The sequence below is a fragment of the Rhinatrema bivittatum genome, chromosome 3 (assembly GCF_901001135.1).
Source record: "Rhinatrema bivittatum chromosome 3, aRhiBiv1.1, whole genome shotgun sequence".
Taxonomy (NCBI): domain Eukaryota; kingdom Metazoa; phylum Chordata; class Amphibia; order Gymnophiona; family Rhinatrematidae; genus Rhinatrema; species Rhinatrema bivittatum.
The window spans coordinates 25,204,494-25,231,123 of record NC_042617.1 but is presented as its reverse complement, the minus strand read 5'-3'; the positions used below and the strand labels follow the sequence as shown (position 1 = coordinate 25,231,123).

Sequence of the window (26,630 nt, the reverse complement as noted above, 5' to 3'; positions counted from 1 at the left end):
GGGGCCTCCTCTTCCCGGGGCCTCTTGAGAGGGGGCTTGACTGAGGCCGTTGCTGCTACAGTGTCGGTGCCGGCACTGGACAGTGACGACCGTCTGAGCTGGTGTCGATGCTTCCCATGGTGCTCGGCTCGGTCCTTCTCCGGCGCTGATGCAAAAGTCTTTGAATGAGTCGATGCCAGTGAGGGGTGGTCTCCCACTCCTCGGGCTTCTTGGCGATGTTTCGAAGGGAAAGGTCCCGAGTTAAGAGCGATTCCCACGACTCGATGCACCCGGCACCGGAGTCAATGGAGCAGATTGCTTGGAACCAAACAAGTACTCCATCTTCTCCAGGCGGGCACGCTGGCCTTTGGGGGTCATCTGAGCACAGCTTGGACATCGACGGACGTCAAGGGAAGGCCTGAGACACAGGACGTAGACGTTGTGTAGGTCCGTATTGGACATAGACCACAGACACTCCGGGCACTTCCGAAAACCGGTCGCCATAACAAAGAGGAGGCGGTGTGCAGTCAGTGACCATCGGTCACCGGGAGGTAACAGCTGGGAACCAACCGCAAAAACACAAACGGACTTACCGGACGTCGAAGAAGTCGGTGCGCAATGGGGGACCCCGAAAAGGGGAAAAATTGGAAGAAAACTTCGAAGTATTCCGTATGTGGAAAAAATTCTCACAGAGCTCTAGTAACCGGGAGGCAATCGCTACGTGAAAAAAAAAAAAAAGAGACTGAAGGGGGACCCAGTGTGGTCATGGGGTTAGTGGCATGCAAAGTGTGCCAGTCAAAGTTCTAGAAACTATGACAAAAGTGTTCCATGCCGGGCTCCATCGGTTGATGTCACCCACATGTGAGGACTACCATTCTGTTTGTCCTAAAAGAACAAAAGGATCCATTTTCCTACATTTAATTTGAATTTGAATTTTCAGGCTGCCCACAGCTCAGCTATTCTGCTGCAAGCTGCAACACAAGAGACGTTCAGATTCCTTTTCTCTGGAACTGGCAGAGTACAGATACATCATTATGGTTGTATGAGCATGGAATAAGAACATGCCATACTGGGTCAGACCAAGGGTCAATCAAGCCCAGCATTCTGTTTCCAACAGTGGCCAATCCAGGCCATAAGAACCAAAAACTAAGTCTAACTCATGCTACTGTTGCTAGTAATAGCAGTGGCTATTTTCTAAGTCAACTTAATTAATAGCAGGTAATGGACTTCTCCTCCAAGAACGTATCCAAACCTTTTTTAAACCCCGCTACTCTAACTGCACTAGCAACAAATTCTAGAGTTTAATTGTGCGCTGAGTGAAAAAGAACTTTCTCCAAGTAGTTTTAAATGTGCTACATGTTAACTTCATGGAGTGCCCCCTAATCCTTCTATTATCCGAAAGAGTAAATAACAGATTCACTTTTATCCGTTCTAGACCTCTCATGATTTTAAACACCTCTAATATAACCTCCCTCAACCGTCTCGTCTCCAAGCTGAACAGTCCTAACCTCTTTAGTCTTTCCTCATAGGGGAGCTGTTCCATCCCCTTTATCATTTTGGTTACCCTCCTCTGTAACTTCTCTATCGCAACTATACTTTTTTTGAGATGTGGCGACCAGAATTATACACACTATTCAAGGTGCGGTCTCAACATGGAGCGATACAGAGGCATTATGACATTTTCTGTTTTATTCACCATTCCCTTTCTAATAATGCCCAACATTCTGTTTGCTTTTTTTGACTGCCGCAGCACACTGAACTGATGATCTCTTTCCTGAATGGTAGCTCCTAATATGGAACCTAACATTGTGTATCTATAGCATGGGTTATTTTTCCCTATATGCATCACCTTGCATTTATCCACATTAAATTTCATCTGCCATTTAGATGACCAATTTTCCAATCTCACAAGGTCTTCCTGTAATTTATCACACTCTGCTTCTGATTTTACTACTCTAATTTTCTATCTGCAAATTTGATTACCTCACACGTCGTATTCCTTTCCAGATCATTTATAAATATATTGAAAAGCATGTGTCCCAGTACAGATCCCTGAGGCACTCCACTGCCCACTCCCCTCCACAGAGAAAATTGTCCATTTAATCCTATTCTCTGTTTCCTGGCTTTTAACCAATTTGTAATCCACAAAAGGTCATCACCACTTATCCCATTACTTTTTACTTTTCCTAGAAGCCTCTCATGAGGAACTTTGTCAAATGCCTTCTGAAAATCCAAATACACTACATCAACTGGTTCCACTTTTATCTACATGTTTATTAACCCCTTCAAAAAAGTGAAGCAGATTTGTGAGGCAAGACTTGCCTTGGGTAAAGCCATGCTGACTTTGTTCCATTAAACCATGTCTTTCTATATGTTTTGTGATTTTGATGTTTAGAACACTTTCCACTATTTTTTCCTGGCACTGAAGTCAGGCTAACCGGTCTGTAGTTTCCCGGATCACCTCTGGAGCCCTTTTTAAATCTTGGGGTTATATTAGCCATCCTCCAGTCTTCAGGTACAATGGATGATTTTAATGATAGATTACAAATTTTTACTAATAGATCTGAAATTTCATTTTTGATTTCCTTCAGAACCGTGGGGTGTATATCAACCGGTCCAGGTGATTTACTACTCTTCAGTTTGTCAATCAGGCCTACCACATATTCTAGGTTCACCGTGATTTGGTTCAGTCCCTCTGAATCATTACCCATGAAAACCTTCTCTGGAACGGGTATCTCCCCAACATTCTCTTCAGTAAACACCGAAGCAAAGAAATCATTTAATCTTTCCTTGATGGCCTTATCTTCTCTAAGTCTTCACAGGCTTCATAAACAACATGGTAAAGGAGTGTTACTTTAAACTCCAAGTTCTAGAAAGGCTAAGACCCCTCCTCCATTTCCAGGATTTCAGGTCAGTCTTACAATCCATCATATTCTCAAAAATTGACTATTGCAATGCACTTCTTCACGGCCTGCCAGATACCTCACTTAAGCCTCTACAGTTTTACAGAATGCAACTGCTAGGATTCTCACAAAATCCAATAAAAGGGACCATATAACTCCAATTTTAAAGAAATTACACTGGCTCCCAATTAAGTTTAGAATCCTTCACAAACTATTAACAGTCACTCACAAGGCCATACACAACATCACTCCACTGGACCTCACAATTCCTTTACAACTCCACACCTCCGCCCGTCCTCTAAGACTAGCCCAGAGAGGCACTCTGCAAGCATCTAGCATCAAAACCTCATTTAGAAAAAGAGCTTTGTCCGCCTCGGGGCCCCAAACAATGGAACCTGCTCCCACCTGAATTAAGGCTTGAACAATGTCCAATCACATTCAAGAAGAGACTGAAGACTTTGCTGTTTAGCCAAGCTTTCCCATAACCACTCATTTCCGCCTCAGCCCCATCTATCTAGACCCCAGTCTTCCTTTAATCATCCTATTTATTGGTAACTAAGCCATTATTTTTATCCCCTTATCCCCATTTAACCAACACTGCCCTTCTGGTTTTTCCCTTCTTGTACATCTCACCACGGATATATTTTGCATTTTACAGTTTACATTCTCCCAAATGATGTTTATCCAAGTTTTCTCCACACCATTCAATATAAGTCAAGACTCTATTACTGCTTTCGCCCAAGTTATGTTTATCCAGGTTTCTTTTCCTTGTTCAATGTAAGACAAGACTTTGTCACTGTTGTTTTTTACTGGTTGTAATGTAAACCGAAGTGATAATTAATTCTGTTAATTGAACCTCGGTATATAAAAGTTATAAATAAATAAATAAGTGCCTCTTTAACCCCTCGATCATCTAACAGTCCAACTGACTCGCTCGCAAGCTTTCTGCTTTGGATATATTTTTAAAAATTTTTACTGTGAGTTTTTGCCTCTTCAGCCAACCTTTTTTTCAAATTTTCTCTTTGCCTGTCTTATCAATGTCTTACATTTCACTTGCCAACGCTTATGCTTTATCCTATTTTCTTCTATTGGATCCTTCTTCCAATTTTTGAATGAAGATCTTTTGGCTAGCATAGCCTCTTTCACCTCACCTTTTAACCATGCTGGTAATCGTTTTGCCTTCCTTCCACCTTTCTTAATGTGTGGAATACATCTGGACTGTGCTTCTAGGATGGTGGTTTTTTTTAACAATGTCCACGCCTCTTGCACACTTTTTACCTTTGTAGCTGCTCCTTTCAGGTTTTTTTTTCTAACTATTTTTCTCATTTTATCAAAGTTTCCCTTTTGAAAGTTTAGTACTAGAGCTTACTATCCCCCTTCCAGGCATTAATTCAAATCTGATCAAATTATGATCACTATTGCCAAGCGGCCCCACCACAGTTACCTCCCTTACCAAATCCTGTGCTCCACTGAGAATTAGATCTAAAATTGCTCCCTCTCTCGTCTGTTCCTGAACCAATTGCTCCATAAAAGTGTCATTTATTCCATCCAGGAACTTTATCTCTCTAGCATATCCCAATGATACACTTACCCAGTCAATATTGGGGTAACTGAAATCTCACATTATTACTGCAATGGAGAGCAGGAAGAATAATCATTGCAGAGCACATACCTGCTGACACATGAGCAGCATAGAAGGGGTTAAGAGCTTCATAGCATGTTTCCATCATCCAGTCCAGAATGAACTGACATGGAGTAGTAGCCTTATGGCTAAAGCAGCAGACTGAAAACCAAGGTAAAATCCCATTATTTCCCCTGATGCCCCTGGTGACCATAAGCCTCAGAATGGAGGTCACAGAGGATATGGCCCAAACAAAATCTGATCTTTCCTGCAGAATTGTGAGGAGATCTGGGGTGAGCAAGCAGCAGCTGTTTGGCAACATGAGGAGGAAGAGGAAAAGAAGAGCAGAAGTGCATCTACCATGTCCTCCACCTCTACAGCTCTGGGCCCTACTGCTGCTTTGGAATGCATAGGATTCAGTATAGCCCCCCCACCCGGTTCAAAGCAGCAGTCATGCCAGGCAGAAGAGGAAGAGAAGTATGCAGCCAGAGGCATCACAGCTCTCCTCCTCCTGATGCTGTTCAGCATATGAAGAGAGAGAGAGAGACAAAAAGAGGTAGGGGGCAGGGGAACACAGAATGTGGATGACTTAAATCACTTTTCCAATATTCATGGAGTGTAGTGATATAAGAATAAATTAAAAAGTTATGGCAAAATGTCAATTACATCATCCAAATATCCCCAAAGTATAAAGCTTTAAATTAATATATAAAAGGCTTGCCTAATGATCTGACATTATGCTCTTATGAAATACGGAGGAAAGGGAGTACCTACACAGGGAGGAGGAATAGCCTAGTGGTTAGAGCAGTGGACTATGAACTAGGAGACCAAGGTTCAAGTCCTGCTGTCGCTCCTTGTGACCTTGGGCAAGTCACTTTACCCTCCATTGCCTCAGGTACAAACTTAGATTGTAAGCCCACTGGGGATAGAGAAATACCTACTGTACCTGAATGTAAACCAATGTGATATCTCAATTGAGATGAATGTCGGTATATAAAAATAATAAATAAATAATTCACAGTGCACCCATTAGTACCTCAGCATAGGGATGGCACCTCAGAAATGTCTGCAAATTTTCTCACACTCAAGAAATGCATAGCTAATGTTGTATGTAATAGGAAACACCGGGAGAGGTGGGGGCAGTACAAATTGAACATGAAGCTCAAATTCTGGCCTTTCACCCTTCTCAAGACACACATGCATACTCCCCCCAATGAAAGGTTTAAGCAGTAAGTAATTACAAATGGAAATGAAGCACTGGGGCAAGCGTGTGTGCAGTTGAAAGATGGCAGTAAAGGCGGCTTATTAAAACCAAAACATCAAAACAGATCCAGACATTAATTAAGAATATTAAAATCTAACCTAGGGACCATGTGATACGGTGAGCGCGAGCGGACGTGCTCTGGCAGGGCTCCAGGCGCCGTGTTCCGCTCTTCAATAAATAATTAGCAAAAACCCTCTCAAAAAACTGCGGAAACGGTGGGTTTGAAATTTGTATATGTCAATTGCGACATATATGCAAAGATCGCCCTCAGGGATGCTCATAATGACAGGGAGAAAAGAAAGAGAAAAATCTAAGCCGGCGGAAATTAAGATGGCAGCGACACCTGAAGTGGCAAATGCAGGAGACAGCCCCTTGAATACATCTGAGAACGTAAAAGCCATTGTCTTAGAGGCATTAGATCTTAAACTCGCCTCTATTTCAGCTCAAATTTCCGAAGTACGATCCACGCTGAATGAGCTGAACCCTAGATTCGAACAAATAGAAGGCAGAGTGGCGCTCCTTGAAGACGACGGTCTTGCTACCACATCTAAACTCATGGCCCTAGAAAAAACAGTAGTGGCCCAGACCGTGAAAATAGAGGACCTGGAAAATAGAGCGAGGTGTTTGAATCTTAGATTGATGGGTCTTCCCGATTCACTGGATGAAAGGAATCTGGGTCCCTTACTAGAAAAATGGTTACCAGTGGTGCTAAATCTTACAGAGATCCAAGATACTTTCTGCATTGAAAGGACCCACTGACTGGGACGGCGTAAAAATGGGGATACAAGACCAAGGTGAGTAATAATGAAAGTGCTGAACTTCATGCATAAGCAGGCAATCATGCAAGCTTATAGAAAATCCCCAGAGCTCACCTATAATGCGGCAAGAATTTGCGTATTCCAAAATTATTCCGCCCAAGTCTCGATGCAAAGGAAGACATTTTCGCCGGTATGCTCTGCGCTTTTTGCGAAGCAGTTACGGTTCGTGCTGCAGTTTCCCGCCCGACTTAAAGTGTGGCACAAAGAAACAATTAAAGTTTTTGAGTCAGCGGCAGAAGCTCAGACCTATATGGATAATCATATTGAATAATGAGCCGAGAATCGGACACGGAGGTAACATTTACTAAAAGTGTTGAGAGTTTATGTTGGTTCTTATGGTTTAACAGTCTACGCTTTGTGCGAATTGATGAGAAAGACGGCTGGAGGTGCACCTTTCACTCTAGCCACATGGCAGGCTGTGGATCTTTTTCCTGCTTGGCAAGAGGACTCGTCGGCCATCTTGTGTTCAGCACTAGTTTATAATCCCATACACAGGGTCCTGAATCTGCTAGCACAGGGCTGACTGCTAAGGACGTTGTGAGTCCATGTTCTTTTTTCTTTGGCTCAGCGCGGGAACCCTGCTTGCGAGGGGGAACAATACGCTGGGACAGGAGCCACTGATGCTAAAAGTGCCACAGGTCGAGACTCTCCTCTGTACAATTTTGGGAGCAGAGGTGGCTCTACAAAGCTAATACTGGCACGAGAAATGGATCACCCGTTCTCTCTCAGCAGCGACTCGAACCGCACAGCTGTGAAGGCATTTACCGGAGGAGATATCGGAGCCAGTCAGCTAAAATCTGAATTGTGGTATGGAGGGGACAGTTCATACGCATATCAATGGGATTGATTATCATGGTAATCGGCCTTGTGTCCCACATGCTGAACAAAGGAACTGGCCACAAGTTGTTTATTAAGTTGTATCTTTAATGTTGGGTTGTCATGAATAGGGGTTTATGGACGCAAGCACATATGTATAAAGAGAGTTGGAGCGCGGCACCCACCCACATCCAACGTGGTTTCAGACCTCCTTTTTTTTGTGGGGTCTCAAAATGTTTCTCTTTGATAGGGGAATGGGGACTAAAAGGATGGGAAGTGGGAAGGAAAAGGGGGGGAGCAAGGGAGAGGGGGGGAGAGGGTTTAAGATAGAACGGAAAGGGCCGGGATAGGAGATGAGGGAGTGGGGAGGGGGGCAGGGGAGATTACTTACTGTCTGGATGTTTTGCCTGATGCTTATCTCATGGAGCTACACAAACGGCCTAGGGCCTTTAGGTTGTAAAACTAAGGGATGGTTATGCTCAGTGAGAGACGCGACGCACAGAGGGGTTTTTGTCACATGGGTTCTCTGGTACAGAAGGCACAGCTCACGCTGACAGGCACTTTTAAGAAAACTAATGGGGGGGGGGTCATCTACAACTGGTAGACCATATAAGCTGGATAATCACATCACGGGATAAGAATGAGTGATCCATTGCGCATAATATCCTGGAATGTTAACGGGCTAGGCTCATCTATTAAAAGGTAACAGGTACTACAAAGGATTAGTAAGTGCAAACCCTCAATTGCTTGTATTCAGGAGACTCACTTGTCTGCGCTGGAAAGTCAAAAGCTGAAAAGGTCATGGGTGGGCGCTTGTTACTTCTCACAGGCCAAAAAGAAAAAAGCAGGAGTCGCAATTCTGGTACACAAATCAGCATCCTTTCAGCACTTGACGACACATAGTGATGAGGAGGGCCGCTTTGTTATGGTTACAGATGTACTTAATGGCCAAGAGGTAACGATATGTTCACTCTATGCTCCTAACCAATATTCGCATGAGTTTTTTACATGTCTTAACGCAACTAATTACGAATGGGCGGGGCTACGTGCTAGTAACTGGGGATTTTAACATAACACATGTCTCTCAGTGGGATAGATCTCCAGCAGGCCACAATGGCGCAAACTGGGAAGTACGGTGAAATCCTTTTCTATGTAAAAAATATGGTCTCAGATTCCTGGCCAATATTACACCCTACAGAGATTATACACGTCTCCAGGGCTCATATTTTTTTTTATCAAGAACTGATTACATACTGGTACCCAAGGACGGTTTCCATGCACTTCAAGAGGCACACATAGGGCCACAAGTGGTTTCGGACCATGCAATTATCTGGGTAGATTTACAGTTCTCAATACAGGAACCTTGTGAGCATTTTTGGAGTTTCCAGGCAGACCCAGACTTTAAAAGCTATCTCCTAAAAAAGTGGGACGAATTTGCTTTACATAAAGAACATGTGGGGAATGCACAACTTTATTGGGAAACGAACAAAGCTGTGATCAGAGGAGAGATTATACCTCATGTTTCTGCCCGTAGAAAACAAATCAACCAAGCTATTTTAAATTTAGAACATCAATCAGAGATAGAAAAAAGACAACTCATATCCCAACCAACAATACAACAACATAAATTATACTTTGCCATCCAAAGAGACATTAACTGTTGATGGTCTCCAGATCAGGCACACACAACATGGAGACGGCAACTGACCCAGAATCCTCTGCATTCTTAGCCTGTCTTGGCTGTATGAACTCTAAGTGAGCCTGACTTGGAGAAATTCCAGGGACACCTGGACAGCATTTGAAGCTGGTGCCACATTATGATGCTTAATTATAGGATCATAAAAGGAGAAGGCAATGGAGGAAACTTCAGGCTATACTGTCACAATAAGAGGCACTATTCTCAGAAGTATCTGTAAACACAACCTCAGATGTGTTAATTGCCCTGACCAGCAAGATTCTAAGAGAACAAAGGACTATCTAGAGAGTGATGGTAAATGGGCCCTCCCTGGGAGAAGTAATCAGGGCAGTTTAGGGATAATCACATCATACTGTTGACATGACAACCAATGTAAATTATTCTCTGGGCAGTCACGCACTTCTAGAATCTTCTAACCTCGAACAATATTTATGTTATCTATAAAAGAAGGATCACTTCCTTTATACAAGGAGATGCTGGTAGTCAGTTTGTCAGAGAAATGGCATCAGCATCTCCCAAGAATACTTATATTAATAAATAAAAAATTATACTTTCTACAAAAATCTAAGTGTTCTTATATCCCTGGATTTATAAGCGTAGGTTGCGCTTAACACTGTCTACTGCAACAGCGGGCCCAACACACGCTACAGGTGGCAGAACTTAACTTTTTCAGATACGGCAACGAGACAGGAACATACCTCGCCAACTTAGTTCGGGCGCACAGGGAACAAACCTTTATCCCCTCTATGAAAAACACTCAGGGAACCACTGTTACGTCACGCAAAGAGATCTACGAAGTATTTTGGGTTTTCTATGAAACCTTATATGCTGATGATGTACCTGGGGGAGGGAGGAGGAAGAAGACTTCTTTGCACAGTTGAAATTACCCAATCTGTCGGCGTCCCAGCATTTTTTTCTAAATCGTCCTATCTTACCCATTGAAGTTAGCAACGCTATCTCCACCAGGCAATATGGGAAAGCCCCGGGGCTGGATGGTTTTTCTTTCGATTTTTATAAATTGTTAAAACCTCAACTAATAAGCCCATTGATGGCCTTCTTTGGGGAAGTGGCCATAAAACAGACACTCCCTCCACAATTTAACATGGCAAACATCACTGTACTCCCAAAGCCAGGCAAGGACCCCCAATATCCTGCATCTTTTAGACCAATATCGCTGCTCAATTGTGATCTAAAGCTATTAGCTGGAATATTGGCGGAGAGGCTGGGGGTACTCCTTCCTACTCTAATTTTGGAACATCAAGTAGGTTTCGTCAAAAACAGACCTGCCCGTTCTCATATAGTCAAATTGCTCTCTGCCTTGCATGCCTCAATCTTTCGTAAAACAGCGGCCCTAGCTATTGGATTCAACTCTGAAAAAGCTTTTGACAGAGTATCTTGGCCTTATTTATTCTCTGTTTTGCAAATATATGGTTTGGATGGTAATATCTTAACCTATATTTCCCTGCTGTATGGGAATCCTAAATCCCATATAGTAGTGAACGGCTGAGAGTCAGAAGCTGTCGAAATTAGAAGGGGGGTACGGCAGGGTTGTCCTCTTTCCCCACTATCTGGCTATTGACCCTTTACTACGGAAAACAGCGCAAACACTGGAGATAAAAGGCTTCTCCTCAAGTCCTTATGAATTCAAAATCATGGCATTCACAGACGACATCTTAATCTTTATTACTGATCCACAATCTTCTCTGGCTCCCTTATTACAAATTCAGTCACAGTACGGTAGATTCGCAGGGCTCCGTATAAATCAAGATAAATCGGAAGCATTAGACATAGGAGGAACGGTTCGAAAAGATTGGGAAGGGGACTTCCCTTTGAAGTGGGTGGATAACTCCATGAAATATCTAGGGGTCAGAATCCCGACCAATCATAGGGACCTATACCAGGTTAATATTGATTCTCTCTTACAGCACACATCACAGTTATTGAAGAAATGGCAGGGTCTTCCACTATCAATTTCCAGCCGTATACAGGTGTTTAAGATGATACTTCCCAAATGGCTATATGTGCTACAAATGGTGCCTCTGTGGTTGACCAAAAAAGATCGTTTAAAAGTCGGGCACAGCTTAAGGCATTTCCTTTGGAACGGCAAACGTGCTCTTATCTCCCTTAACACGCTCCAACAGTCCAGCTCCCAAGGAGGATTAGACTGCCCTAATTTGCGGATGTATAATTTAGCATGTATGCTTTGGCATATTCATGATATAATTATGGGAACCTCTAAGTTTAGCCCAACATTTAAAATCAAGCACTGGCTGGATAATACATCTTTAAACTTTATAATTCAAGCCCCATAGGCGATGGTCCCTGCAGTTATGGGCCAGCAGCTTTTCATTCAAAGTAGCCGTAAAGTGTGGTCATACCTTTGTAACTGGATAAAGCTTCCTTCAAATTTATCGGCCTTCTTGAACATATGTGGCCACCCCCTCTTCGCACCGGCTCACGAGAGGTCTTTAGTCCACAAGTGGAAGGACAAGGGGTTGGTGTTTCTTTATCAATGTTTTTCCCAGTCTACAGGTCAATTACTTTCTTTTCAAGAACTCCAGTGCGAACACGCCTTGACAGCTTCAGACTACTTCCCCCACCTTCAACACTTCTTTCGGGCCCTACTCAAACTCTGCAGGTCTCCCCACAGTTTCAACAATTACGTAAACTACTGATACCTGCTGGTACACAAAAACCCTCCATTGCCATTTTTTGCAGGGCTTTGCAGTCTGAAGTTGAACAGGGTGATTTAGTGAGCCTTTATAATAAATGGCAAAAGTGGTCCAACTTTACCTTAAAAGAATTTAACTAATGCTTTGTAGATATTCGTGCATGGTCTGATTATATCATTATCAGAGAACTTCAATACAAGTTCTTACGTCGCTTTTACTTGACTCCAGTTAAGGCCTTTTATGCCCATATAGTGACATCCCCTGTCTGTGTAAAATGTAAACTGGGACACGGTACCTTTTCCCACTGCATTTGGACATGCCCTCAAATTCAACAATTCTAGCAGACAGTGCATCTTAAATGTGAGGAGATATTGGCAACACGTATACCAGCCGATCCTATGCTCTGGCTTTTTGGTATTTGCTCTCATAAGACAATGACTTTGAATGATACGCTAACTCTCTTTATTTGGAAAGCCAGTTTAGTGGGGAAGAAAGTAATACTCTCCAATTGGATTTCAGAGCAATTACCTACCCTAGATCATTGGTTTAAACTGTTACTTCAGCTTTATACAAGAGAATATATTTCTGCAAAGACCACCATTGGAAAACAATGGGATGAGATGCAGAAGATTTGGAAACCCTTTAATGATTATCTAGCACCACACACCAACGTGTCAGTATTAGACTCTCACCGAATCTAGACAAGTATAGCTGTCAGGCAATCATTCTGGAGCATCTGAGGAGAAGAGGGTAGGGAGGGGGGTGGCAGGGGGAGGGAGGGAGGGAATAGATGGACACCTAGACATTATGGTTGGCTGTGCAAACTGTGGATTCATCATGTCTGATAATTATATGTTGATGTCCAATGTTATATGAGTCTTTGCTTCGTTTTAAGACTTGCTGTTGTTTAACGTGCCATGATGTTAGATGTCTGTTTTGTTCTTGTGTTTTGTAAAAGACAATAAACATAAATTAAAAAAAAAAATTAAAAAAAACTAACCTAAAAGCCTAACTTTTAAACCTTAGTCTATGCGATACAGCACTTTCATGAGTATGTGGACACATGGAGACTAATGCTAGTAGTTTATAAACTGCAAGGCAGTAGCTGCACAGATTATAAAATATCATGTATTTCTTCAATGAAAGTACCGGGTTTTGCATAACCTTTGCCTCCCCCATTGCAACAGCAACCAGAAATATGCAACTCACCATTTTAATCAGCATTCAAAATAGAATTAAACATATAATAGTTAGTATGCTCATCAATTACTTGCAAAACGGCTTTAAAACGAGTGGGATATAAACACCACAAATTTTGAAATAAATCGGTATTTTCCAGATTTAATAAGACCAATTCCAAATTTCGATGCAAAGCTGAGGTGGAATAACATCCCTGACCACTTTACTTCAATATTATTTTTATTTATTTATTTAAAATTTTTATATACCGACATTCATCCAGGATATCATATCGGTTCACATTGTAACATAAACTGGCGCTAGGCATGGCGCTTTACATTGAACGATTAAAACATGCGAACAAGGTATTAAAAGGGGGTGGGAGATAACATGGGAAAGTTTGCATTAAATTATATTATAGCAACGTTTGCAAATATATACATATGTACAATGGAAAAAGACTAAGAAGTGCACTCTCCACCTCATTACACTCTCCACCTCATCCTTAATAAATCCTTAATAAATCCTTAATAAATAATCCTTAATAAATAATTAATAATCCTTAATAAATCCTTAATAAATCCTCATTACACTCTCCACCTCATCCTTAATAAAGGCACCTATGTTTTCGGCAGTGTTTAAGTCTGGAGAGTTCCCTGGCCAAACGTCGCTACCACAAAAATTAATGCCATTTTCTTTAAGCGCTATTATGTGGCATTGGCTCCCAATTCATGGTGCCTTATCATGGACAAAAGTAGCTTCATCTACTACCAAAATGTTTTCAGATCACTCAAAAATGAGAACGTTTTTGGCTAAAATCATATTCTGAAAATAGGCGCCATCCTAAGCATCCCCACATTCTTTCATTACCCACAACATTTTCTTCGCTGTGAACATGACAAAGACCAATGCAAGTAGGGTTTCTGACAATTTGGTGATAATGCTCCTTGTCGCTAATTTCGTTCAAAGTTTTTGACAAACGCAATCATTTTGAAAATTTGGTTTTCGAATTGACCAAATGAAAAATTCATCAGAAGGCACTAAATGAAGGACATCCTCTTTATCCCAGAGCCTGCTTTGGATATGGGATTCAGTTTTCAATGGTTTTGAAATAACATGAAATGCCTGGATACCAGCCCTGATTTGATAAACTGTTCCTCTATCAACTTTTTTCCTCCTCTCATGCAAAATCGTTAGGACCAACTGGTAACAGCTTTTTTTCTGCTTGTTGCTGGAATTTTCAATAATTTTTTGGCTTTTTTAAAACAATTTTAGTGGTTGACCATCAAATTCCTTAAAACACTCATCAGCAGTCTTGCCCCATGTCCTCTGAACCCAGCTTTCGTTTCCACCTAATTTTTCGGCAATCCATTTTTTCATAATAAATGATGCTCTAGCATCACGAGTCTAACAAAATGCAACACACTTAATATGGTCAATCTGATGCTGTTTTTCGCTATCGCATGCTCTGGTCATAAATAATAAATGTGTAAGGTACTGTTAAATTGCAAACTGAATGGCCTACAAAATGGTACAAAAATTATATTAGTGGGATAATCCAGTGGGACGCTGGGGCAGGCAAAGGTTATGTAACACCTGGTACACGTGTATGTTTCAGGATGCATGAATATTTCCAATGCAAGAAAACACATACTTTATCCACCCATTTTGTAAACATACAGGCATATATTTTAAGCATGAAATAACTGTGACACTGCTAATAAATACCCAAAATTAAACATGGAGGCAGGATTTTACAAAGTATCTGCATACATTGTTTTGAAAATATTTGCATGCGTACTTCGAATCACCAGTTCTCCAATACCTCCTGTAGTTCACCCAGTCCTTCTACAGTTCACTTAAACCCTTCTAGCAATTTACTGAGACCTTCCACCTAAAAAACTGCAAACAGACTAGTCAGATTTCAATTGCACTAGTCAATTAGCAGATGTAAAAATGTAAGTTCAGTAATGAATATGCTATTTTGTAAGAGATATGTGCAACTACTGTGCATACTTCTGAATCCAGCTCCAGAATGCACCTAGACCTCCCCTTTTTCCCCTCCCCACCAACAATAAAATGTACACACGAATCTGAAAATATGCATACACTCTCGACATTTACAAAATAGCATATATGCGTGCAAGCTACTTATGTGTGTATATGCTATTTTTACGTGGAGCCTTTTTGAAAACCAACTCCTAAGGTTATAATGATTTGACACGTGCAGCAAGTGTTCAGGGCTGCTATTTTAAATTCTAAAACTGTCTGCTAATAAAATTTCTCCAGTTTATTCAAATATAATCAGTACTCAAATTCTTGTTTCTGTAATGTTAATTACCACAATCTGAAGGCATTGGTGCTGCAGCAACTGAATATATAACTGGTCTGTCGGAGCCTGGGAATAAGAACCGATATCTTCCAAAAAAACTCTCTTCTTCTGGGGCAGGTTCTGGAAAGTCTTCTATGGTCATCTTCTAGAAAGCCACCTACATAAAAAAAAATGTGTAAACAGACTGTGAGTTAACTGTGTTAGCATGCAATTTGTCATTTTTACTAAATCAAAGATGAGACTTTTCATCACCATACTACTCTTTTTAAAGCAACAGTTTCTTCATATCCCTAATTATTAATTCACTTGGGTATTTTTTCATTCTATTACTTCCTCTTCCCGTCTCATTCCCAGCTCTCCTTTCTTTTTTGCCTTAATATTTGGGAATATAAGATGCTACCCTAAAGCATCTGCACTGCTATGGTGTTGCACAAGAACTATTTATTTTATGTTGCAGTATATGAAAAAACTGAAGGAAATATAATAGACAGAAAATTATGAAATATTATCAACTTATTATAGTCTGATGTCTTTCCCTCTCTCTTCCTTGTCTATTTTATTGGTCTTTATCAGTTTTTATCTGGTTTTACTTCCATTCGTTTTTCTCTTGGGGGCAGGGTCTCCAAAAGGATTTGTTTTGCGCATGCCTTGAAGGAATGAACCTTATTCAGAAGCTGGGTCAAATTGGGAACTCTCTCAATTTCTCAAATAAACTGCTTATACTCTTCTTAATACTTGCAATGTGCCAAAGAGTGCCTTCTTCTGGAGTTCAACATACCAAGGTGCGCCTGAAAGCTCTCAAATCAGGCCAGTGGCATCCAATACAAATGGAACCATTTCTGTATCTTTCTGTCATTTTCTTGGTCACTGACTGCATTTCCTGGTTCTTAGAACTCTTTATCCTCTCCATACAATCCACAAAGTAGTCGCTTGGAATGAAGATCTGTTCTTGTGCTTTTCTCCTTTATTACAATGGCCAGTTTCCTAGCACCAAACTTACTGGCTGGAATAGGAATATCCCAGATGATCACAACTTCTCTGTTTTCTTCATTTCTGTTAGGATTATGGTCCTGATGTTTTTCTGGTACAGCAATATTATGGTGTTTACACAGTTTCCAATGGATGAGCCATGCCACCTTCCTGTATACAACAGGCCTTCTGACATCTGCATGTCACATCCAACAATGGGATGTATAACCATTTTCAGTTCCATTTTACAGAATACATATTTATTTATTTATTTTGTTTATATACCGTCATTCGGTAAAGCCATCATAACGGTTTACAAAATTTAAATTCTAACTCTCTTGGCAGCGTGTTCCTGTTTGGAGGCAGCCCCGGGTGAGCCAATCTCCTTTGTTTGGACCTCTCTGCTCCCTGTCCGTCCGGAGGGAGGAGCCCTGGGAGGACGCCGATAAGACCGGCGCCAGAGAGACTAACTTTTGCAGCGTGTTCCTGTTTGGAGGCAGCCCCGGGTGAGCCAATCTCCTTTGTTTGGACCTCTCTGCTCCCTGTCCGTCCGGAGGGAGGAGCCCTGGGAGGACGCCGATAAGACCGGCGCCCTACGGCGCGCCACCACCACCGGCGCGCGACTCTGTTCGACTCCGTTCGGACTCAAGAGGAAGAGAGTCTAATTAGTTAAAGTCTGCTACCGCAGAGGCTAAAAGACTATACTGTTGCCATATACGAACGTTCTGAGTTTGGACTATATGTGAAATGCCACCGAAACGAAAAGGCAAGGTAAGGGTTTATCCTTCCTTACAAATGCCGCAGTTAACACAACAGGAAATTGTTCGATTTATGGTAAATCCTGCATTATCTCCAGTAGCTAAGGAATCTGCTGGCTCTGCCACAAAGGGAGGTGGTTCAGAGTCTATGGAGGAAGCTTCACTGAGCCCCAACCTAGGATTACCACCTGAGTGGAGAGCCCCTGAGGTATCACTGGATCAATCCCACTCCACTATTGCCAGGCCCCAAACCCCAGTTGGAGTGGAAGGCGCTGAGGGAGGAACAGCCCAAGGAGATGAAAATCAAGCTGTAGGTGGAATGAGGTTACCAGAGACTTTAGAGCGTCCCATGGTGGTAACACTTGAGATATTGTGGGACATGATGGCTGCTATGACTCTGAATTTAAAGGGGTTAGAGAAGAAAATGGATCAAAATACAGGGGAAAATAAACAGGAAGTGACAGTGATACAAAACAAATTAAAGGATACAGAAGAAAGGGTTAAAAATTTAGAAGAACTGGGGAGGAAAAATGCTGAATTTCAAGTAGCTGTCGTCAAAGACAGGGATTTTCTATCTAGGAGAATTGAAATTTTTGAGAACAATGTTAAACGATTAAATCTGAGAATGCTAAATTTTCCACGGTTAGCAGGTGAAGTACCATTTGAAACTTTACGAAGATTCCTTAGAGATGTTATGTCTTTTTCAGATGATGAGATGCCTGAGATTAGTTTCTGTTATTTTATCCCCAATAGAAACCCCAATATCAATACAGAAGAGGCTCCCTTCCAAGGGAACCTAACAAATTTTCTGGAGAGTACTAATAATCAGATTATTGACAGGGGTACACTGCTAGTATCATTCATAAATCTTCTGCAATTGAACAAGGTAATGAAAGTATATTTTACTAAATATCCTATCACTTTTAATGATGGTATTGTAAAAATCTTTCCAGACTTGTCCACACTCACACAAATAAAAAGAAAAAACTTCCTGACCCTTCGCCAGGAAGTATTAGATTTGGGATATACATATGTATTACGTTATCCATGTAAGTGTGTGATCAAGAAGCGACAAGACACATATATTTTCTTTTCACCAGAACAGCTTAAAAGTTTTATTGAACAGAGGAAAATTGCAACAATGTCCCCAATAGCAAGTGAATGAATAATTAATATGCAGGAATTACAGTGTAGGATGTTTCCTTGAAGATTAATGTAAAATCTCCCTTCTGAGATAATTAGGGGGTAGATTTTCAGACGAGCGCGAACAGCCTACTTTTGTTTGCGCTCCAGGCGCAAACAAAAGTACGCTGGATTTTAGTAGATACGCGCGGAGCCGCGCGTATCCACTAAAATCCTGGATCGGCGCGCACAAGGCTATCGATTTTGTATAGCCTGCGCGCGCCGAGCCGCGCTGCCTCCCCCCGTTCCCTCCAAGGCCGCTCCGAAATCGGAGCGGCCTCGGAGGGAACTTTCCTTTGCCCTCCCCTCACCTTACCCTCCCTTCCCCTACCTAACCCACCCGGCCCTGTCTACACCCCCCCCCTTACCTTTGTCGGGGGATTTACGCCTCCCGGAGGGAGACGTAAATCCCCGCGCGCCAGCGGGCCTGCTGCGCGCCGGGCCGCGACCTGGGGGCGGGTACGGAGGGCGCGGCCACGCCCCCGGGCCGTAGCCACGCCCCGTACCCGCCCCCAAAACGCTGCCGACACGCCCCTGCAACGCCGCGCGCTCCGGCCCCGCCCCCCCGACACGCCCCCCTCCGAGAACCCCGGGACGTACGCGAGTCCCGGGGCTCTGCGCGCGCCGGGAGGCCTATGTAAAATAGGCTTCCCGGCGCGCAGGGCCCTGCTCGCGTAAATCCGCCCGGTTTTGGGCGGATTTACGCGAGCAGGGCTCTGAAAATCTACCCCTAAGCCTTTGCATTCTTTTTTCTTTGTATGTATTTACGTAGATGTTGAATCCAAATTACAATGGATCATGTTAGAAAGTTGTTATATATTTCAGTAATGACGGTTTGTTAAAAACTGTAAAGGGAAACTTATTTCCTATGTAATATGTTAAAAAATTAATAAAGATATAAATTAAAAAAAAAAAAAATTCTAACTCTCTTAACAATTGTGGAAGAAGTATAACAATGTGCATATTAAGCAGAGGTTAAACATTTCAAGTCCAGAAAGTATCATTATGTGGGAGGAGGAGGGATTGTTTGTTCTGGTTGGAGAGAAATTATTTTGAGGTTTTTGGATGAAAATTCGATTGGGAGTTAGGATGTTCAGAAGTATGAAACCAATGTATGAATGTCAGTGTAGAATTTGCGAAACAGCAATGTTTTTAGGTCTTTTTTTTTTTTACCATTTTATCTGTTTTACCATTTTATCCATCTCTCACCTTTAGGGCTACGTTCAATGTGGGATTCTGAAGTAACTCTGAGCTTCTGTCAGTTATTTATCCTTGTTTGCTGGTCTGATCATTTAAAGAATTTTTCTCTTATATTGCAAATTCTGTTGCTCCTTTCCCCTCATGTGCTGGTGGATTCTCACGCATTCCTTCTATTTGCCAGAAGGATTGTCCAAGGTTAAGAATGGAGACCCATGGGTACTTCAGCACTTTTTTGGCATTTAGGTCTGTTGAAATCATTAAGTATGCCTATGGTGCATGTATAATCTATTTCTATTAGACCCATACCACCTTAACTTCTAAGGATGTACTATCTCAGCTAGAGTTTAAAGAGTATTTCAGCAGGAAAATATTCACAGAATTATACAAATAATAGAAAATTAAACATGTATATGAAAGCAGAGGGCATTGTTCCTCCATTGTTCCATTTACTGAACTTCATGATTCCATGGAGAAAGTATACGTAATCATGCCCTTGGATATTGATATCTAGGCCAGGTTGTTGGGCAGTCTGTTTTGAGATCAGACAGACCCTGCCCTGGTACCCCCTTTGGGTTGCCAGGTTGGTAAAGGAATCCTGTTTCTACAGTGCTTTGCACTGGTGGCATCGCAGCTTTATCTCTTGGTGGATTTCTTCCCCAGGAGGTCTGCTCTCAGTTTCAGCTGTTCCTATCATGGTGAGAAATGTAATTTGGGAAGTAACTCCCTACTGCACTCAGCAGTGAGTTGTTTGGTTGGGGTTGATAAATATAGCCTAGCAGCTTTATCTTATCTCTACAGTCTACCTCATTGTGTTCTTCGCTCCTTCCAACTTCTGGTCGGAATGTTGGGGGGGGGGGGGGGGGGGAGATAAATTACAGCATGTGTGATATATCTTAGTGTATACCTCCAGGGATCACACCACCACCTTTCCCCTGTTTTTTCACCAAGTTCTGGCCAGTACTGCCTTTAGCTTTCATACTTCATTGGGTTGACCAAAGTGCCTTCCTGCTCACCTGAACTATCCTGTGGATCAGATGGATAGGCCTACCCTTGACAAGGTGAGCGTGGGCGAGCTTCAGGCCTAGCTTAACCTGGGGGGTTTTAGGCTAGCGATCCTGTTTCAGGGATTGCCTTTCATCCTCTGACAGTCTTGATGTCTGTCCTGGGTGGTCAGATCTATCTGGTACTTTGGCAGGTAAGGTCGGCCACAGACTTGGCCACAGTTGCAGCTTCTTTTTCCAAGTGTTGCTTGGGTTTTTCTGCTCATTGGGCCTATCAGCCAATCATTGGGGATTGCTTCTGCAAAAGCATTCTCTCTTCAGTTGCTCGTAGACCATAGTTTCTTTCTGGAGGGCTTTCTGGTCCCAGTTGGTTTTTTGGTTGTCTGGTGACACCTAAGGAAACTGTGGGGGTCTTCCTCCAAGAGTTCTTCTCTTAGCTGATTCTCTGGGCCTTTTCCTATAGCCAGGAGGATCTAGACCTACCTACTGTGAGGCAAAGTATGCGTCTCACTGGATTTCACTTCATGCCCCTGCCTTAGACGCCTCTGCTATGCATTGGGGTATTTGAGTCTCAGTCTGTTCTCTGGTTTCCTTTTTTAGAATCCAACTTTTTCCCACCTTAACCCGTTTTTGGGTCGACTGCCTCACAGGCAAATGGGAAAAAGGTGGTGCTTTCAGCACTGCGGGATTCCCCATTTTGTCCTGCACAGGCAACCTATAGCTTGGGAATCATCCATGTATGAGGATTGCCATCTTGCTTGTCCTCGGAGAAAGCAGAGTTTCTTACCTGTAACAGGATTTCTCTGAGGACAGTAGGATGTCAGTCCTCACACAACTCACCAGCCTCCCCTGGGAGATGATTTCTCTATTTATTAGCTATATCATGAACTGAGGGACTCTGTGTAGGGGGCAGGGTGAAACTACAGTTGCACATGCTAAATAGGGCATGTTAAAAAGCTCTAGAATCTTTGAGATCAAAGTTACAGGCCAGGCTCCATCCGATGATGTCACCCATGTTTGAGAACTGTACTTGGAGAAAAAGGGAGTATTGCTAAAGAGTATTAAAAATATAGTAGCTGAGTGATGGTTAATTTACAGGTTTATAGTTATACACTTAAGGATGGCTAAAGTTTACATTGACATTTTAGAACTATAGAATACGATGGTAACACCATTGGTAGTAGTTTTCATAGCTTGTTAAAGAGGGCAAAGGGAGTATCGCTAAAGAATGATAAAAGAGTATCAGTACACAGGTGTAGGTGACAAGATACTGGTGACAGTCTTTATAGTTTAATTTGAGAGAGGCAAGGGAGCATCACAGATGGCAGGGGGCCAGACGTCCCCCTAATAAAAAGTGTAACAGTCACTGGTAAATAGTTTAGATTTCAACTCTGGGTTATGGCTGTGGGCCAAATGCTGTTGGAAAGAGCCATGTTTTCAGTAGCATGTCTGGTGCTTGTCTGATAGTTGGTGGATATAAAATGCAAATCAATAAAAATGTATTCTAAACATCACAAGAAAAACATTGGTTCTATAAATTTCAACTACACAAGAAGTTTGCATTTCTGGGGAGAAACAAAGACTGCAACAAGAGACCCCTATTTAATTAAAAGATTATATATGTATATATCCAACTAACATGTAAAGAATAGTCATGCATAAATTTATCAGAAATAGTAACCACATAAATTTATCCAAAATAAAAATACTTATTTATTCAGTAGATACATAATTAATAACACAATGCAGTTATTTCTAAACTGACTATTTAGCATCCTAAAGTACAAAATATCCTACATGAGGTCAATATTCAGCCTCAGAGCAGCTAATTAAGTTAGCCAGATAGAGCTATCCGGCTAACTTAATGGGGATATTCAGCGGTGCAGCTGTGCAACTGAATATTCCCGGCTATCTTAAAATTAGCTGGATAGGTATATCCGGCCAACTTTAGGACAGCCCTATGGTGCGACCAGAGTTAGCCCAGAAATGTCTCCTGCTCACCCCTGGAACGCTCTTGACTTATGCAGCTAGAATTTAGCCACATATGACTTTAAATATAGCCAGCTAGCCATTTAATGGATGTTTCAATTATCCATCTAAATGGCTTTTGAATATCGACCTCCATATGTCTAAATATAGCACTTAACAGACTTTAATGAATTTTCACAGAAGAAAACATTATATATGTCTCACTTGAATTGTTAAACAGTTCTAACCACCAATGATATCCATGTGAGTATTCCAATAGAACTATAGTGAAAGTCTTGTTTTCTTTTTTAAAAAGGTCCAACCAGATCCTCGACAAAGGCCGATGTTTCACCATAGATTGGCTTTATCAGGACGACGAGATGGAGACTTGGACACCGAACTTGCAGATGAATACCTCAAACTTGTATGTCATATGTGGCTTTTCTTCTAAACCATTTCACTTCTTATTCACAGGTGGGAGAACCCCAATTTATAAATGTGGTCTTGATAACCTCTTCTTGAATGAAGAGGTTATCAAGACCAAGAATATCTTCAATGTTACTAGTTAAATTCTCTAGAAATCTGAGCCTTCTTCTGGAGGATACGCATACAGGAGACCCTCGCCCCAATGGCAGTTGAAGTCATCTGAGGCTGGTTTGCCTCATGTCCTGTATAGGGAGCAGAACTGAGGAACCTTCCTGTTCCAAGGCACTGTGAAGAAATTCATAACCGGGCTTCCTGAGAGGAGGAAGATCTAATTCGCAACCCCTTGCTCCAGAGACTAATTGTGGGGACTGAAGGTGCGCCACAATCTATCCGCTATCGCATTCTCCATTCCAGCCAGGTATATGGCCCTGGTCACCATCCCATGGGAAAAGGCCCACAATCAGATCTTGACCGCTTCCTGACACTGGAAGTACAATCCCGTACTTCCCTGCTTGTTGACATACCACAGCGACATTGCCAATTTGTTGTTTGTCTGTATCAGAACAATTTTGTTGGACAGTCAATCTCTGAAAGCCCATAGCGCATACCTGATAACCCGGAACTCCAGGAAATTGATTTGATAGAGTCGTTCCTGGGCAGACCAAAGGCCTTAGGTGGACACACCTGTAGTTAGAACAGTTTGGGTGGGAGAGCTTTAGAAAGACTTCCCACTTTCCAGATTTGAAATTTCCCACCTCCAGGACAGAGTCCCAAAGCAATGGCGTGATTCAAATGCGATCTTGGAAGACCTGAGAAGCTTGTCACCACTGTGACCTCAGGATCCATTTTGCATGTGTAAAAGTGCCAAAGGAATGACATGAACTGTTGGGGCTGATGATGTTGGAGAGATACCCGTATCAGAGAAGATTTTCATGGGTAATGATTCAGATGGACTGAATCAAATCACGGTGAACCTAGAAGATGTGGTAGGCCTGATTGACAAACTGAAGAGTAGTAAATCACCTGGACCGGATGGTATACACCCCAGGCTTCTGAAGGAACTAAAAAATGAAATTACAGACCTATTATAAAAATTTGTAAGCTATCATTAAAATCATCCATTGTACCTGAAGACTGGAGGGTGGCTAATGTAACCCCAATATTTAAAAAGGGCTCCAGGGGCGATCCAAGAAACTACAGACCAATTAGCCTGACTTCAGTACCAGGAAAAATAGTGGAAAGTATTCTAAATATCAAAATCACAGAACATACAGAAAGACATGGTTTAATGGAACAAAGTCAGCATGGCTTTACCCAAGGCAAGTCTTGCCTCACAAATCTGCTTCACTTTTTTGAAGGAGTTAATAAACATGTAGATGAGGTATATTTGGATTTTCAGAAGGCGTTTGACAAAGTTCCTCATGAGAGGCTTCTAGGAAAAGTAAAAAGTCATGGGATTGGTGGCGATGTCCTTTCATGGATTACAAACTGGCTAAAAGACAGGAAACAGAGTAGGATTAAATGGACAATTTTTTCAGTGAAAGGGAGTAGGCAGTGGAGTGCCTCAGGGATCTGTATTGGGACCCTTACTTTTCAATATATTTAAAAATGATCTGGAAAGAAATATGACAAATGAGGTAATCAAATTTGCAAATGATACAAAATTGTTCAGAGTAGTTAAATCACAAGCAGATTTTGATAAATTGCAGGAAGAACATCTGAGACTAGAAAATTGGTGAAACAAATGGCAGATGAAATTTAATATGGATAAGTGCAAGATGGTGCATATAGGGAAAAATAACCCATGCTATAGTTACACAATGTTAGGGTCCATATTAGGAGCTACCACCCAAGAAAGAGATCTAGGCGTCATAGTGGATAACACATTGAAATCATCGGTTCAGTGTGCTGCGTCAGTCAAAAAAGCAAACAGAATGTTGGGAATTATTAGAAAGGGAATAGTGAATAAAACAGAAAACGTCATAATGCCTCTGTATCGCCCCATGGTGAGACTGCACCTTGAATACTGTGTACAATTTTGGTCGCCGCATCTCAAATTTCACAAAGTCTACATTAATGATTTATTTATTTAAATTTATTTAAATGTTTTTTATATACCGAAGTATAGCTAGCTGCCTTCACTCCGGTTTACAGATATTTAATTCAACAATCTAACTTCAGTCAATACTACCAACCAGACCCATGCAAGAGAGATACTGAAATAACATCTGGCATCAACCATTGTAGTAGCAATATGAACTTATACTTAACAACGCTAGAAGTCCATCCCAAAGATGAATACATACCAAGACTATTACCATCCTCCTTTTCCCTTTATTTCTTTGTCCTCCCTTTTTCACCACCAACCTCACCCCCCCTTCCCTTCATCTCTCCCACTGTTAATTTATGCAGATATGTTTTAATTGTATATTCTCTGTTTGATTGTTGTAAACTGTTATGATGGCTGCACCGAATGACGGTATATAAAGCTGAACAAATAAATGAATGAATGAATGAATGAATGAATGAATGAATGAATAAATAAATAAATAAATAAATAAAATATAGTTGTGATGGAGAAGGTAAGAGAAGGGCGACCAAAATGATAAAGGGAATGACTAAAGGAAAGACTAAAGAGGTTAGGACTTTTCAGCTTGGAAAAGAGACTGCTGAAGGGGGACATGATAGAAGTGTTTAAAATCATGAGAGGTCTAGAACAGGTTAATGTGAATCAGTTATTTACTCTTTCAGATAATAGAAAGATTAGGGGGGCACTCCATGAAATTAGCATATGGCACATTTAAAACTAATCAGAGAAAGTTCTTTTTCACTCAACGCACAATTAAACTCTGGAATTTTTTGCCAGGGGATGTGGTTAGTGCAGTTAGTGTAGCTGTGTTTAAAAAAGGATTGGATAAGTTCTTGGAGAAGTCCATTACCTGCTATCAATTAAGTTGACCTAGAAAAAAGCCACTGCTATTACTAGCAACAGTAGCATGGAAAAGACTTAGTTTTGGGATACTTGCCAGGTTCTTATGGCCTGGATTGGCCACTGTTGGAAACAGGATGCTGGGCTTGATGTACTCTTGGTCTAACCCAGTATGGCATGTTCTTATGTTCTTATATGGCCCAAGTGTCTCAACATGTGCCAAGCTTATGCCTGCTGCCTCTGTTGAATCCCTGCCGTGATGGTCATCAGGTTGATGGCCCTTTGCCAGGGCAGGAAGGCCTTGGTCTGAGCCATGTCTAACAAGGCTCCAATGAAGTCCAATTGAGGTAACAGGCTGAGATGGGACTTGGGGCAGTTGATAATGAACCCTAGGATCTCCAGCACCCAGATGGTCGAGTGCACGGACCAATCGGCCCTGCCCGAGAGGTGCTCTTGACCAGCTAATTGTCCAGATACAGGAAAATTTGAACTCCCAGCCTACGAAGGTGCACCGTCACCACAGCTAGACATTTTGTAAAGACACATGGGGCTGACACGAGCCCAAACAGCAAAACGCGAAGCTGGAAATGCTGCTTTCCTACCACAAATCTGAGATACTTCTGATGACTTGGGAAGATCTGAGTGTACGCGCCTTTGAGATCCAGAGAGCAAGCAGAGTTGCTTACCTGTAACAGGTGTTGTCACAGGACTGCAGGATGTTAGTCCTCACATATGGGTGACATCATCAGGATGGAGCCCAATCACTGAACATTTTTGTCAAAGTTTCTAGAACTTTGACTGGCACCTACTGGGCATGCTCAGCAATGCACTGACCATGCATCCAGCAGGGGTCCCCCTTCAGTCTTGATATATAGCAAAAAGTACGTGCAAAAAATAAAATAAGAAAACATAAACGA

At 41.9% G+C, this 26,630-nt stretch overlaps 1 protein-coding gene across 14 annotated transcripts in view; it reads right to left on the bottom strand.

Moving 5' to 3' along the window:
• CLIP4 (CAP-Gly domain containing linker protein family member 4) overlaps positions 1–26,630 on the bottom strand; it is a 347,916-nt gene that overhangs the window by 266,645 nt on the left and 54,641 nt on the right. For all 14 annotated transcript variants that reach the window (XM_029593003.1, XM_029593005.1, XM_029593006.1 and 11 more), the window contains one exon: positions 15,290–15,437. In XM_029593003.1, the coding sequence (XP_029448863.1) occupies positions 15,290–15,422 (133 nt within the window). In that variant the 5' untranslated portion in view covers positions 15,423–15,437. The remainder of the gene's footprint in view (positions 1–15,289; positions 15,438–26,630) is intronic.